This window comes from Centruroides vittatus, unplaced genomic scaffold (genome assembly GCF_030686945.1).
Source record: "Centruroides vittatus isolate TY-2023 unplaced genomic scaffold, ASM3068694v2 contig_749, whole genome shotgun sequence".
Lineage (NCBI taxonomy): Eukaryota > Metazoa > Arthropoda > Arachnida > Scorpiones > Buthidae > Centruroides > Centruroides vittatus.
The window spans coordinates 682574-697915 of record NW_027122485.1 but is presented as its reverse complement, the minus strand read 5'-3'; the positions used below and the strand labels follow the sequence as shown (position 1 = coordinate 697915).

The window sequence follows — 15342 nt, the reverse complement described above, 5'->3', positions numbered from 1 at the left end:
GATAGCTTACTTTATAATAATGGAAGAACGAAAATATTTTTTAGGAAGGTTAACAACGGTACAATTAAAGGAAGAATTAAAAAAGTACAATGCCAAGTTAGCTGGTAGAAAAGCCGATTTAATAGAAAGGTAAGTTAAAATAATCTACATCTATATTTTTATCGTTAATTATTACATTTATAATTTCAAGTCCTTATAACTATTACATGATAAGGTAACTTACCAGTAGATGAAAGTTTTAAGAATAAGATTTCACAAAATGCACATTTTTTGTCGATAAAAACATTTAAAGATCAGTAAAGTTGTCATTGATTCCTTTCACATTTGTCTAACCAATACATAAGGTCAAAACTTTAATTAAAATAAATTTTTTTTTCCTTTGGAATATGGTCATGTACTGAGCCTGACATATTATAACCAATTTATACCAGTATCTGAAATGTTAACTGTACCAATAGGTTATCACTGTAATTTAGAACAACAATCAACACAAACAAAACTACTTTCTATGAAGTTCTAAGACAATATAAGAGATACATATCTTAATCTTTTACCAAGAGAAAACAATATTCGGAGTATTTAAAATAAATATAATCAAAATGTCTTTTTTATTGGTCACAAGTCTTCTTGTTTCAATAATTTAATGCAATAAGACTAATTTCTTCACCAATAAACTTTTTGTACAAGTGAATTTTTGCCCATTTTCTTTTACTAAATCTGGCATACACTATATATATGCCATATTTAGGTGCTTGTCAATACTGTTCAGTTACCTTATACTGTTTATTTTTATATTATATGTAATATATTAAGGTAAGAATATAATATATAATAATAATTTTTGCCTTTCCTGTCAATGAGACAGAAAAAACTAAATAAAATATTGGTGATCATATGTTAACTAGTTATTAAACTTGTTTACAATAATTTTCAGGTTACTGGCATATGAGAGGAATCAGAAAACTCATAATTTTTCTATATCCTGTGATAGCTCTCCTGAATTCAAACTTCCTGATTCATCTGAATATAAGGATCTCTCTCCAAGTTTACAAATACCAGTTTTGACTATAGAGACAATTGATGCCTACATGCAGATGTCAGATCAAAGAATGCCACTGTCTGCTGTGCAGATGTATTTTAATGAATTCTTATTAATAGATAAAAGAGGAACAAAAGAGAAACATTTTTTATATTTTAAAGGTAATGTAAAATCTGAATTAACCAAGGGGAACAGATTTACACAGATTTAGTAATTACAGATGATGGGGTTATAGAAAATGCAATATGTGAATGTACAGCAGGTAAAGGGCCTAAAGCGTATTGCAAACATGTATGTGTAACACTATTGGCAATAGAAGAATATGGAAGAACAGGCACATATGAGAGTGTCACAAAACATGCACACAGGTTCTACAAACATTCCATCAGCCTACTTGCCAACATAAAGGTTCCCCAGTTAAGGCTAGTGAGCTTCCATTTCATTTATTTAAGAAGAAAGGAATGAAAAGAAAATGATTGGAAGACATAAAATTTGACCCCAGACCATCTGGTAGTACAATCCCTGATTATACAAACTTTGTTATTAATTTGGCAATGAACATGCAAAGTGGTTGTGCAATACCGATATTGTAATTAAGGCAACCAGCAAACATGAGGGCTTTAGAGTCAGATCATGATTGCAAAAGCACAATGTCTGAAATGTGTTTAAGTGCTTTACATGTAACTGAAGCAAGTAGGGAGTACATAAAACATTTGGAAAAAGAGACCAGATTACAATGAAAAAGTGCAGTTTGGAAGAAGGAACATTTGTTGCATTTGACATCTTCAAACTTTGGAAAAGTTTGTAAATTAAAATTAACAAACAGACTAAAATTGTGTGGCTCATTACTGTCAAGTAGGCCAATAAAAAGTAAGGCAATTTCTCACAGCTTAAGGTATGAAAAAAAAAAGCAATTGAAACATATTCTTTTGTAAATACTCCTGTGAAAGAATGTGGCATGTTTCTTCATTCAAAATACCCATTCTTAGCTGCAAGTCCAGATGGGCTAGTGGATGATGATAAAATATTAGAAGTTAAATGTCCTTACTCCAGTTTTAAACTTCGTGTGAATGTGCTAAAGATACCATATTTGGAATGTACTGATGACAAAATTACTTTAAAACGGAATCATGATTATTTTCATCAAATCCAAGGACGATTAGCAGTGACAAATAGACAAGTTGCTCATCTGTTTATTTACACAAAAAGTGACTTCAAAGTTTGTATCATTCCAAGAGATAATAAATTCATTGCAGACATGATTGAAACACTAATTATGTTTTTCCATGAGCATATTAAGCCAGTTCTTTTTTTAAAAAAAATGTTTTATAAACATTAAGTTTATAAAATAATTGAGCTAATTGTTATTTTACAATTTGAGTTTATGTAAAATTTTTCTAGATGGTGTATAGTGTGAATTTTTTTAAATAATAAAAAGAGATTTTGTTTTAAAGATTAAAATTCTTTTATTAGCTTACAAGTATTTATTCAACTATAGTACAAATTTTAAAACCACTATATTATTTTGAATTGAAGTTCCACAATGAAGACCTTCCTGTGTATGATAGTATACATTCTTAATCTTAGAATTTATAAACAGACAAAAATTTAAAAATACTATAGATGGAAAACTTAAATTAGGCTAGGGTCTAGAATGGAAAAAAATTTATATACGGTATTAATAGAGAGCTAGACTAACAGTGAAACAAATTAAGAATCTCTGCCAACAATGCATGGTCTAAAATTGCATAACATAAAACATATAAATATAATTTCACTGCCAAGTTTGGTTACTGTCGGATGCATGTGTTGCTTCAAAATTTTATATGTACAGTACGAGCCATTCCTATAATACGTTCAATATGTATTCTTTTACTAGATATTTTTCTGTCTCGAGATGACAAACTGCTGCTCAGCTGTGCTTTTCCTCTCATAAAAGTGGGTATATTTACCACAACATCTTTAGTAATTAGTTATTCCTGAATGTTAAAACCTCCATCAGCCATTACCCAGTCTTAAAATAATTATTGGATTTTTGTTTAAAGAATTAACAAATCGTACTTTAGAACCGACAACGTATCACTTAGTCTGTTTACAACCTCGTCGATACTAGCGCCGCGTGCGGAGTAGATTTCACTTTTTTCCCCTATTGGATCATGTTTGCAGCATTTATTTCCCACCTCACAGAATAAATTTTACTGTTTATAAAGAAAATTCAATAAGGATAATTGTAAATTGTTACAAATGTACTTTTATCTTTTCTCAATAATATTATAACAAAATGCATTTAACAAAGACTTGCTGTACATCTCTTTGGCATACTGTAAATGAGTTTTTGTAACTTTTTCATTGTGATAACATGATGCCATAAGACATTACAACCTCAACCAATAATGCTTTTTTAGATGTTAAGTTTATCTGATGGATCTTTTTCTTTAAAAAATTCATTGAAAAATTTTCAATATGGTTAAGATCTAGGGATTGTGCTAATCAAATTCCTTTCATGTGACTAATCTGTCATCAACTTTGATTAATGACAAGTATTATTATTCTGGAAGATAAAAAAAATTCTACAAATTCATGTCTCATATATATATATATATATATATAGTAACATTTGGGGGTTCCAAATATCCACATAATTTGTTTCATTCAATATGCAATCAACAATTTTCAGATGGCTAGGGTTTATCCTATAGTCTATGATAAACAGTTTGCATAGATGCATAAACACATATCCATCCTGCCAGACCTTTTTCATTGTTTTAAACTCAGCACTGCAGCATGTTAAACAACAAACATTTGATCACATTCAGTAGGCAGCCTCAGTCAACCCTTTCTCTTTCAATGTTCCAGAATTCTGGTTTCAACAAATCTTTTAACAGTACACAAGGCATATGTATGTCAAATGTACATTTAACAATAATTTCATGACTGCTAAATGAAATTTATGCAAAATAATAACCTTTGAACAGGTTTGAACAGGCAGAAAGAATTTTTTGGCCTCAAGCATTGCCAAATTATAACAACAGTAGAAATAAATGTTACAAGGGTAGCCATGCAGGCCAACTAGCTACTGACTAAACTGCATCATTTTTAAAACTGAAAGTTATAAAAATGGACATCAGAGAAAGCTGTAATGGAATAGCAAGCCAAAGGAGTTTTGTGAATGGTATTGTGTTTTTGCAAGTCTGCATTTTGACTTATTCAATGTCACGTCTGTGTTTCTGTAGAAAGATTTGAATTCAGCAACAAGTTACCTTTACAATGATATATTATATATATCTATACCTGAATCATATTATTTTAGCAGAACTGAAATAAAGTTTTTTCAAATTACTGGTATAGGACTTTGGTACTATTATATGTTATGTTATAATAGTTTCCCCAAGATTGAAAGATTAAAAAGAATAAGAACTATCTTTTTCAACTGAATGATAATACTAAGACTAATAAGACTAACTCTAAATATAAAAATTTTTAATATATTTTTTTGTTCTGAATAATATACTTTACCAAAAGATTCTTGATCTTCAGTTATTAAATGCAAGTTGTTAGCTTTTATAACATTGAATGTCAGTCTTTCAGCTGTTGGTAAATAACTAAGTCCAAATAAAATCTCTCCATTATCCTAAAAAAAAAATATTATTTTTTTAAATATTATATATTAACTTTTATTACATATAATAAATTTTGATTTTAAGGAAAATTTACCTGTTTTGGTTCAGCAAGATCTACAGTATGTAACTGCTCTTTGCTATTTTCTAAATCAGCAAGATTTACAATAACTTGACCAAGTTCAGTGTCATTGGCCAATTTCTCTTCATCAAAGACAGATATTTTAATCCAACAGTCTTTAATATCACTTTTCATTACATCCATTACAAATGTTTCTTTGAATAATGGATGTTGTGTCTTTTTCTTTGTGCTTGTTCTAAATTCATATAAAGATACTAAACTATTTTTTGACCATCGTCTGCGACCTTTGCTTCTATAAATCTGTACAGTTATATAGGGATCACAAGTCCCTCCATATAGTCTTGGAGGGAGATCTTGTGCTTCCTAAAAAAAAGAAATAGTCAATTTTAAAATATCAAAACTTTTTCTTTAAAAATATAAATAATTACCTTTAGAACAATTATTAGCTGTCCTACTCCTTCTTTATCAACAATTTTATAATGAAGACTAAATGATACTTGGCCATAATTTATTTCTTCTCCATCTACCATAGGCATATCTATTGATGCTTCACTCTAAAACAATTTATAAAAATGTTTGAATTAACCTTTTCATTATTTTAATATGCTTTGAAAGTAAATGTTTTAATGACATACATATGTAGATACTGATGCATCACCACGACTACTTGTTGACATACTACTGTAAGTTGAATCTTCACGATGCTTACGACCATTTTTGAAGTGACCATCAGCATTAATTTTGGCCAGTGGAATAGGAGATTCATTCTCCACTGTATACTGAGGTGCTCCTGTCAATTTAAATGTGGCTGTCTCTTCGATACCATCATATTCACTTGCTTTATTCAATTTCATTTTTCCCACTGAAAATTTTTGTTTTTTACTTAATTTCTGCCATTTTAAAAATGTACTGTACTAATTTTTAAACATGTTATTTGTATAATTATATAAATAATAAATTTTTAGTATAAAAAAAAAAATATCTAAAACTCAAACTTTTTCTTTCAAATTAAAAACTTACTCTTTTTTCCTATACGAACCAAGCAAGAATGGAGCCAGCAGACTGGAGTAACAACACATACAGTTATAAGAACAGTTACAGCTAATAATGCCAAGCAGACTGCAACAATTAGAAATTTTTGACCTTCTGTCAATTGAAACATTATATCTAAAAAAAAATACACATATATTAAATTATATTTTATAATTTAATAAATTTTCATAATATCAATATAATATAAAAATTATAATTTGTTAATATGATATAATAATATGTAAAGAACTCGTGTTATTTATATAATTATATAAATGATTAGTTTTTAGTATAAAGAAAGATATCTTAAAAAATGAAACTCCTTCTAATGAAAAGAAAATACACTTTAAATTCATATACATAAAATAACAGGATGTTTTTCTTGTACAAATAATTTTTAAATACACACTTGTAAATTGAATTGAAAATGTTTGTCAGATAACCATTTCTTTGCTTAAAAAAAAGTGTTCTGGCTATACAGTACAGCTGACTGTTTAAATATTATTATTAAATGAGATTACTAATCAAAATATTGTTACTTTCTTCAGGAAATTAATAACATTTTTGGGCTAACTCTTGAACTAAAATAAAATAGCCAATTATTTATTAATATTTGGATTTGACAATTTCTTGAATTATAAGGACAACTTCTTTTTCTATTCAAACACTTATTTTTCTTCAATTTCATGTTCTATACATATAAAATTTTAACTAGAATTTTTTACTTATGGGAGTCTTTGTGTATAACATACAAAGCTTGTAACAAAACCATTTATTGTCCTTGAAGTTTGGACCACTCTATACAAATCTTTAACATGTTAATTTTATACATTACATATATTTATATTTTCACTTTCTTTCTATACTTGATGATGTTGATATGTGTATGCCTTTTGTTTATCATTCAATGTTATATCGTTGTATGGACAATCTATGTGACATGTTCTTTGTGTTTTTTACAATTTCTTAATTGTTTAATTTACATGTATCTGGAATGTATTTTATACCTATTTAAAAATGTTGATGCATTATAATCTTAGAAAAAATAGTTAATACATCATAGCTCTTAATTGTTCTATTAGAATGTTGTTACTTATTCAAATTCTTTGTTCATTGCATGAAGAAGACAATTTTGTATTTAAGAATAACAAGCACTATCAATAATTTTATATTAAAAAACTTATTTAACACTGACAGGCAGTAAGAATTTCTTTATTATTATTTATGTTGTTTTTAAACTTTAAGTTTTAAAAATAATGTAATATTTAAAAACTTTTTCCAAACAACTGTTAATGTATTTCATTTAATTACCTAAATTAAACTTAATTGTTATATTTGAAGGCTAAATAAGTCAAAAACATTTATGTACTAAAAATCATAACCATAATTAAAACCAAATGTGCATTTTATGTAAGAAATATTTCAAGAATTCATTTTATTAATGAATATAGTAAAAGCTTGATATAATGGACCACCACAAGATTGATGAAATTGATCCATTATAATGAAAGTTTTATTGTGATCACTCGTTATTACGGACGTCCAGTATATAGAAAAAGCCATTACTATATAGTACAATCTCTCATTATAATGAATCTTGATAACACTCCTAGAGAAAATATCTGCAGTTCATGGCATTTGGAACCGAAGAAAACATCAAAATCAAAGTATTTTTTACCTTGTTTCACCAGATCTGTTAACACAAATATATGGGAATTCTATGGTATATAGTAATATTGACTTATCTATTACTGTATATAGATAGTGTGAACAAAAGTCAATTATGTAGTGAATAAATTTTAGTTGTAAAGTATATAAGCTAGATTTTTATTAAACTTGTAGAAATACTTTTATTCATTATTTAAAAAAATATTTTTAAGAATTGTTTTAAGAAAATAGTTTATCTGCAGCTATAACTGAAATAAAACTTTCTGGTTTAAAAGAAACAAAACATAAATCAAGGCATTTATTTTTGAAAGAAACCAGTAAATATAATTTCAAGTGAACATAAACAAAGACGTAGTAAACTTTTATCCAAAAACAAATCAGTAATTTTTGAGTGACTTGCTTTGGTTTTGTTTTAATCCAATATGCTAGGGATGCTACATTTTTTAGAACCCATTCAGGACATTGTTCCACTTGTGCTCTACAGCCTTCTCATTACTACCTGGACAGTGTTTATTTCAGTACTTTCATCTGCACCATCATTATTTGCATCAACAGTCTTAGCTGGCCCACTAGTCAAGAAGCAATTGTCTTTTCTCATCATCATCATCATCACCAACACAATATCCTGTTTCACAAACCTGTAACTTAGTTGTAGGTGGTAAAATATCAGCATCTACAAATTCTTTTAAAATAGCCTTGTTCTTATTATCTTCATATGCTATGTTTTTGTTTCTTTCATCAACAAAAAAACTGTTTAAAAATTATGCTAATATTCAATTTTAACAGATTTCTCTAAATATCAAGCTTCAGAACATATTTTTAAACCTTACAATAAATTTGGTTTCCACATGGCTTCCATTTCTAATCGACATAGAAATTCTGTCAACATTAGTCTTCTGTAACAGATTTTGAAATTCTGGATTATTTATTGATCCATTGGCTGAATGAGTGATGTTACATTTGCTGGTAACACAATTCAATCCCCAGCACTTCTTTGTGCAAAGTGCAGTCTCCAACAATACCGAGGAGGAGGTCCCTGAGAGTGCAAAACACTGGGGAGAGCTCCAGATGGAGCTCCCCCCATGATGGGTATAAAGATTTAAAATCCAAAACGGTGATGAATCTTGGGGGAGAGGGAAGATCCTTAAGGATAGAAATGAGGTCCACCGAGTTAGCGATGTTGAACGAGTAGCCCTCCAATAGGGGGGCTATCAATGAGTGTGCGCCCCTTTCGAGTTTACGAGTAGTGGCTTTAGCTTTATCCACCACCCGTCGTAATTGCTGACCTTGTTTATGTGTCTTGGCAAATGCGAAGAGCCTGGGGGTGTCGGGGGAATCAACAACGTTACCCAATTCCAGGCATTTAATTAGCTTCGAACGGGCTAGTCTCTTGACCTTAGATTGTAGTTTGTCTACCATATCATCTCCCACCTTGTTGCACTGCGTGAGATTAAGGTATTCGGTTAGATTTCGTTCATAAGTGGAACGCTTCATAAGCACCAATGACTTAGACTTATCTGCTCTGACCAAAGTTACGTTGTTAATTCGCATCCACCTGGTTGTGTGCCGTAGTTTGTTTCTCGCCACTTCAGAGGGTTCCTTAGCCTCTTCGATTCTGAGCGTTGCCATCCACCTATAATATTCCTTTTGCTCGTCGGGCAGGCCTTAAATTAGGTTTTCTAAATCAGGAATGAGGCTCCATGATCCGGTTTTAGGGGGTGGAGGTGCAAAGGACGGTCTGTACCTCAGAATGTCCACCACAAAATCGGAAAGATGTAGGTCGTCCCACACGATAAACGGAAATGTCGGGTGCTCATGATACCTGGGCACTTGGAAGCGTAATATCCATTGTAGTTTCTTGGCGTACTTTCTCCTGAGGTTGGCATTTAATCGGTCTTGTATGGACACCAGATCTATGTTCTCCCGTGCTAACTGTTCAGGGTCCCGTAGGAACAACAAATCCTCAATCTCCACGAGATGTGTTAATTTAGAAAACACTTGCTTTCTGGTAGATTGAATGGCCCTGTTGAGGCACATTAATTGGACCTTACTGAGAAGAGGCTCGCTACCGGAAGGTAGTTGTATGCGATAAAGAGTCGTTTTTCATGTTCAATGGAGCTGTTTACACACAAAAAAGAGGAGTCCCTATGGGGAGCCCAGCAGCAAGAGACTTGTGCGAGATGGTCATCAGACAATTGGAGCAAAAGGTCCTGTCGCATTATCTTTATGACATCATCTTATACAAAAGGTATATAGACGACATAATCATATTATGGAGAAATGTACCTGATGGGTCGGCATTCGTGGAAGCAGTTAATGACAACCCTTATGGCTCGACCGTGGAATTGGAACAAGCTAACAGCACCAGGGTCCATTTCTTAGATCTAAACATCAGCATTGAAGGACCATATATACAAACTTCGGTCTCCGTAAACCTGGTACGCCCTCTCTTTACATCCCTGTTGGGTCATGTGACCCATTCCAATACAAGTCTGCCGCTTTCAACACGTTAATTAAGAGGGCATTTTTGCATTCGTCCACTCCAGCAGCACTGGCCACCGAATTGGAGCATATCAGATGCGTAGTGACCATCCATGGGTACCACAAGCTTATTAATAGATTAGTTAACCATCACCGTCGCACAGCACGTATCTCCGACATCCGATCGCGTCTCGCCAATCAACCTGAGGATGAGACACGGATCCCCCGTCACATATAATCCAGACGTGGCAACATTATATAAGAGGATTACCTGCAAGCGCCGTATTAAGATTGCATACAGAAGACATCCCACCATCTTGGACATACTCCGTAACGGGAAGGATCCTCCCGACCCCAACAGACTTCCGGGCGTTTACTCCATTCCTCTTAAGGATCACAGGTTTGACAGAAACCTTGTTTACATCAGCTCAACCAAGAGATCCTTGGGGATCACATTGCGTGAGCACAATGCGGATATTCTACATGAGAGAAATTCTACGGCACTCTCAACTTACGCCACCGATCCGGACATCGAAGCAGCCCTCAACCAAGCCAGGCTTATCATCGCATCGCCTCACCCTGAACATCTGAGGTGGTTGGAAGCTATCTCCATGTACAAACACAGCTGCACCACCACCTGCATTAACTGTAAAGAGGAACTCAATTTGTCCAACGCCTGGCAGACCCTCATCGACACGGACCTTTAATCGCCATCTACTCGCACCATATGCGCATGTCTGACCAGCTGCATCGTAAAGCATTCAATTTCGGTTTAAAAATAACTCGTTCCATTATTCGATCTGCGTTCCTCGTTTTTTACCGTCTGAAGAACTACCAAGTTCGAAAACGTTAACGGAAATTTTTCGTTTTGCGTCTAACACCGGTAAAAGGTTCCCGAAAGTGTTGTTTACATCCCCGGTGTTCCTTGATGGTATGTAGATACTTACCTTATAGCGATGCCAGCTAGTAATTATCGTAAAACGCTCGTTGCTCTAACTAAAGCTAGAGCTCGATTGCAATTTCTGATGGAATGCAAGAAGAATCGAATACTTCCTATGTCCTTTTATCGCATACGACTACCTCCCGGTAGCGAGCCTCTTCTCAGTAAGGTCCAATTAATGTGCCTCAACAGGGCCATTCGATCTACCAGAAAGCAAGTGTTTTCTAAATTAACACATCTCGTGGAGATTGAGGATTTGTTGTTCCTACGGGAACCTGAACAGTTAGCAAAAGGAATATTATAGGTGGATGGCAACGCTCAGAATCGAAGAGGCTAAGGAACCCTCTGAAGTGGCGAGAAACAAACTACGGCGCACAACCAGGTGGATGCGAATTAACAACGTAACTTTGGTCAGAGCAGATAAGTCTAAGCCATTGGTGCTTATGAAGCGTTCCACTTATGAACGAAATCTAACCGAATACCTTAATCTCATGCAGTGCAACAAGGTGGGAGATGATATGGTAGACAAACTACAATCTAAGGTCAAGAGACTAGCCCGTTCGAAGCTAATGAAATGCCTGGAATTGGGTAACATTGTTGTTGACTCCCCCAACACCCCCAGGCTCTTCGCATTTGCCAAGACACATAAACAAGGTCGGCAATTACGACCGGTGGTGGATAAAGCTAGAGCCACTACTCGTAAACTCGAAAGGGGCGCACACTCATTGATAGCCCCCCTATTGGAGGGCTACTCGTTCAACATCGCTAACTCGGTGGACCTCATTTCTATCCTTAAGGATCTTCCCTCTCCCCCAAGATTCATCACCGTTTTGGATTTTAAATCTTTATACCCATCACTAGAGCTCCCCCCAGTGTTTTGCGCTCTCAAGGACCTCCTCCTCGGTATTGTTAGAGACCGCACTTTGCACAAACAAGTGCTGGAGATGGCCCATATGCTGTGCTATAACTCGTTTTTCATGTTCAATGGAGCTGTTTACAATTCAATCCACTTTAAGCTTATTGGAGAAGAGTGCGCAGTACAATTGTCCGTTATCAGAAGAATTTTTCTGTTTTGTCATGCTAGTTCTTTTTTCTAGAGACCAAACCTTTCATAAAACAAACTCTTAGTCATCCGATCATTTCTCTTGCTCTTGTACAGTGTAGGAAGAGCTCAAATGTTTTAAATACCCATAGGTTTTGCTTTGACCAATGACAAGAAATTTTTGTTTTTCACTTCCTGTCATAGTAGCTCAGTAGCTCCTCCTTTTGTTTGTTTTCTTCCTTTACATCAATTGCCATCGAGAGACATGGTTTTTGTTGGCAAAAACTAAAATAATCCAGTTCCATCACAATTGAAAATATCATTGAGCTTGTACTTTTGTGATATTAGGGAGCCATTTATTTGTGATCCATTCTCTTGTTGCATTTCTGTCTGCTGAATTTGATTCTCCAGATACAGTTACAAAAGGTAATAAATAGAATTGTGTTTGAAATCTAGAAAACCATCCTTCACTTGCTTTAAAACCATTCAGCCGAAGTTCAGCAATTTTCACAGCTTTTTCATGTCAAGATACATTCCATGAAAATCCTTCAACATTTGCTTTTACTATCCATTTCAAAAGCTGTTTTTAACTTCAAGATAAGTGCCACCTGCATCAATATTGTGTTTATGAGAAACAAAACTGTTGTATTTTTCTTAATTTGAAGTTTTAATTTTTGCAGCCTAAATTGTATAACAGGGATAGTATAAAACCTTACCTTTTACTTTTTTGTTAAAACTGTTGTATTTAAGAAAAGACAGTTTTTCTCTTGCTTTCCAAATGTCTGAAATTGTCTGCTTACTCAGACATATTTCTTTACTAACCTCAGATTGAGATTTTTCATTTTCAACCTGATAAATTATGTCTATTTTTTTATGTTAAATATAAAGCTTTTCATTTTCTATGATTCATAGCTTTGCCTTCCCCAACAAATCCAAGACTCATTGCTCATAGAAAAAAATGACTACTTTTGTTCAGTTTGTTTTCAACCAGAAAATGAAACAAAAAACTAAACATAATGTGGAACATATGCCAAAAAATTAAAAAATGAATTTTATATTATTTTATATCATTTACTTTATTTTATTTATTTTCAAATAAAATAAATATAACAATGGCTATAATAGAATAAATAAAATGACTGTAATAAAATAAAATGATAACTAAAAAGTCCCTAATGAAAAAATGGTGATCTGCAGGACCTGAAAAATAGTCCATAGTAGCGGGAGTCTGTTTCAGCAAATGAGTTCTCTTCTAATTTTCCTATACTTTTGGCTGGTAGTACATCAGTCATACACAAGATCTGTTGTTAGGATCCATAATATTGAGCTTTTACTATAATTAAAAATTTTATTTTCAAAGTTTAACAATTAGTTTTCCTTTTGAACTTAAATATGCAAAACTAAAATCTGAAGAACTATAATACATAAAATATATATATTTTGTTATAAATACAGTATAAAGAATTTAGTGCAGAATTTAAAATTTTTATATTTAAGAAATTTTGTTTCTTAAATTATAAAAATTAATATGACAAAATATTTCACTTTCCATTGTATTTTAGTTTTCAATAACAATCAATACAATTAATTATCAACACAATGAGTTAAGTTCTCAGTTAAAATCAGTTATTTTAGACTGTTAAACCATAATGTCTATAATCATAGTTTATTTAAATATAATTTACATTAACAATATAAATATTTCTATTAAATAAAAAAGTTTATTAAATGAAATATTTAACAAGGAATGATTTTTGAATTAAAAAATTATCCAAAATTTATCTTATTACTCATAATAAATAACATAATTATCTAACAGAATATAAATAATGAACACAGTTATTTAATAATTATATATTTTACTTTTGTTTTAATTCTTATATCTCTTATAAATTATAACATTACTTAGTGCTAACTCCATAACTATTAATTAATCTATAATTTTGTCACTATAGGGTATAAAATATTTTAATGTTATAAAATAGGAAAATCAGAAATGATGTAATAAAAATAAATGGTAATGTCAGCTGATGAGTTTTCTTAATCTTGAATGCATCTTAACTTACTTAAAGAAATATTTATGTTTAAAAATAAAGTTCTCAATTTATTTATGATTATTTATATCATAATTCAATCTTAAATAAATTGTATGAAAAAAAAATTAAATAAAATGTAAAAAATTTATAAAAACATTGCAAAAAAAACCTGACTCATTGGTAAGTTTTGTAAACTTTAACTCCATTTACATTTGTTCTTTAATCTAAACATGATTCAAACAGAATAAAAAAACCTTTATTTTTTAGTGCAATGAAGAATAAAAATAAATTTAAAAAGTACTTCTTAATTTAATTTGTTTTTAAAATTATTATTAAAAATTAAAATAATATAAGTTAATATTTATTATTCTATTATTATAAATATTAAAATTAAAACATTTCTAGAATGTTATTGTAGTTCAGAAAGGTCCATTTATGGGGCTAGTTAATAAATTTATACACACCTAAACTCAAGCTGGTCTAAAGTTTTAATGAACTAGGCATTCTCACATCAAAGATAAGATGTACTAAATTTTAGCATCTTAATATCTAACTAATTGAAAAACAATTTTGACACTAATATAAATGAACAATTAAATATATAAACAACAATATTAAATGAGTCAAATAAAATATATTTTATGAACTTTAACTCCAAAATTAAATTCAATTTGTATTTATATATTGATGTAACCTATTAATAATTTTTATTTTAGTCACAAAATTGTGTATAGTTAAAATATTATAATTGGAAATAATTTACATCCTTAAAATTAAATAAATATTTTAAATATTTTTCTATAACATAATGAGAAAACAAGTTTTAAAAAAGTAGCAATCTTAGATAAGAAACATTTTTAATTTGATTATATTAAGTTGCTTAATCTGATAAGGGGCTATCCATAAATGACATCCACACTGGAAGAGAGAGGGGGTTATGATAAGCGAGACAAGAAGGTTTGAACTTCAATGTATGTCGGTTTATTTCATTATTTGATTTTACTATTCATATAATGATAAAAGTTTTGAGGGGGTTGAGTTTTGAGGGAGGGCTTATGGAAACTTGGAAAAACCAGGACAATGAGGGAAGGGGAGTAAAAATTTCAAGAAAAATGCAGACATAATTTATGGACAGCCTCTAATAACTTTTAAAGCTAAACAAAAGATTAACAACCAAATATATAAAATATCAAAGATATTCAAAATATTCTAGACTTAGAACATAAAATACCACAATTACTAAAGCTTAATAGATACAAAGAAAAAATTTGATGTTATAAATGTTTAATATTAAATCATTATTTTTACATTGTTAGAGAAACCCAAACTTGCATGAGTATTTAACAAGTTCAAAAACTATTTGATAACACTGTATGGCTAAAATTGCCATGTAATATCACATTGA

At 31.2% G+C, this 15342-nt stretch overlaps 1 protein-coding gene across 3 annotated transcripts in view; it reads right to left on the bottom strand.

The window, feature by feature from the left end:
* The window catches only part of LOC136981262 (synaptotagmin-C-like), a 39020-nt gene that overhangs the window by 5598 nt on the left and 18080 nt on the right, over positions 1-15342 (bottom strand). For all 3 annotated transcript variants that reach the window (XM_067277565.1, XM_067277564.1, XM_067277566.1), the window contains exons 2-6: positions 5759-5905; positions 5374-5600; positions 5167-5292; positions 4754-5101; positions 4556-4670 (exon numbers count right to left, since the gene is read on the bottom strand). In XM_067277565.1, the coding sequence (XP_067133666.1) occupies positions 4556-4670; positions 4754-5101; positions 5167-5292; positions 5374-5600; positions 5759-5900 (958 nt within the window). In that variant the 5' untranslated portion in view covers positions 5901-5905. The remainder of the gene's footprint in view (positions 1-4555; positions 4671-4753; positions 5102-5166; positions 5293-5373; positions 5601-5758; positions 5906-15342) is intronic.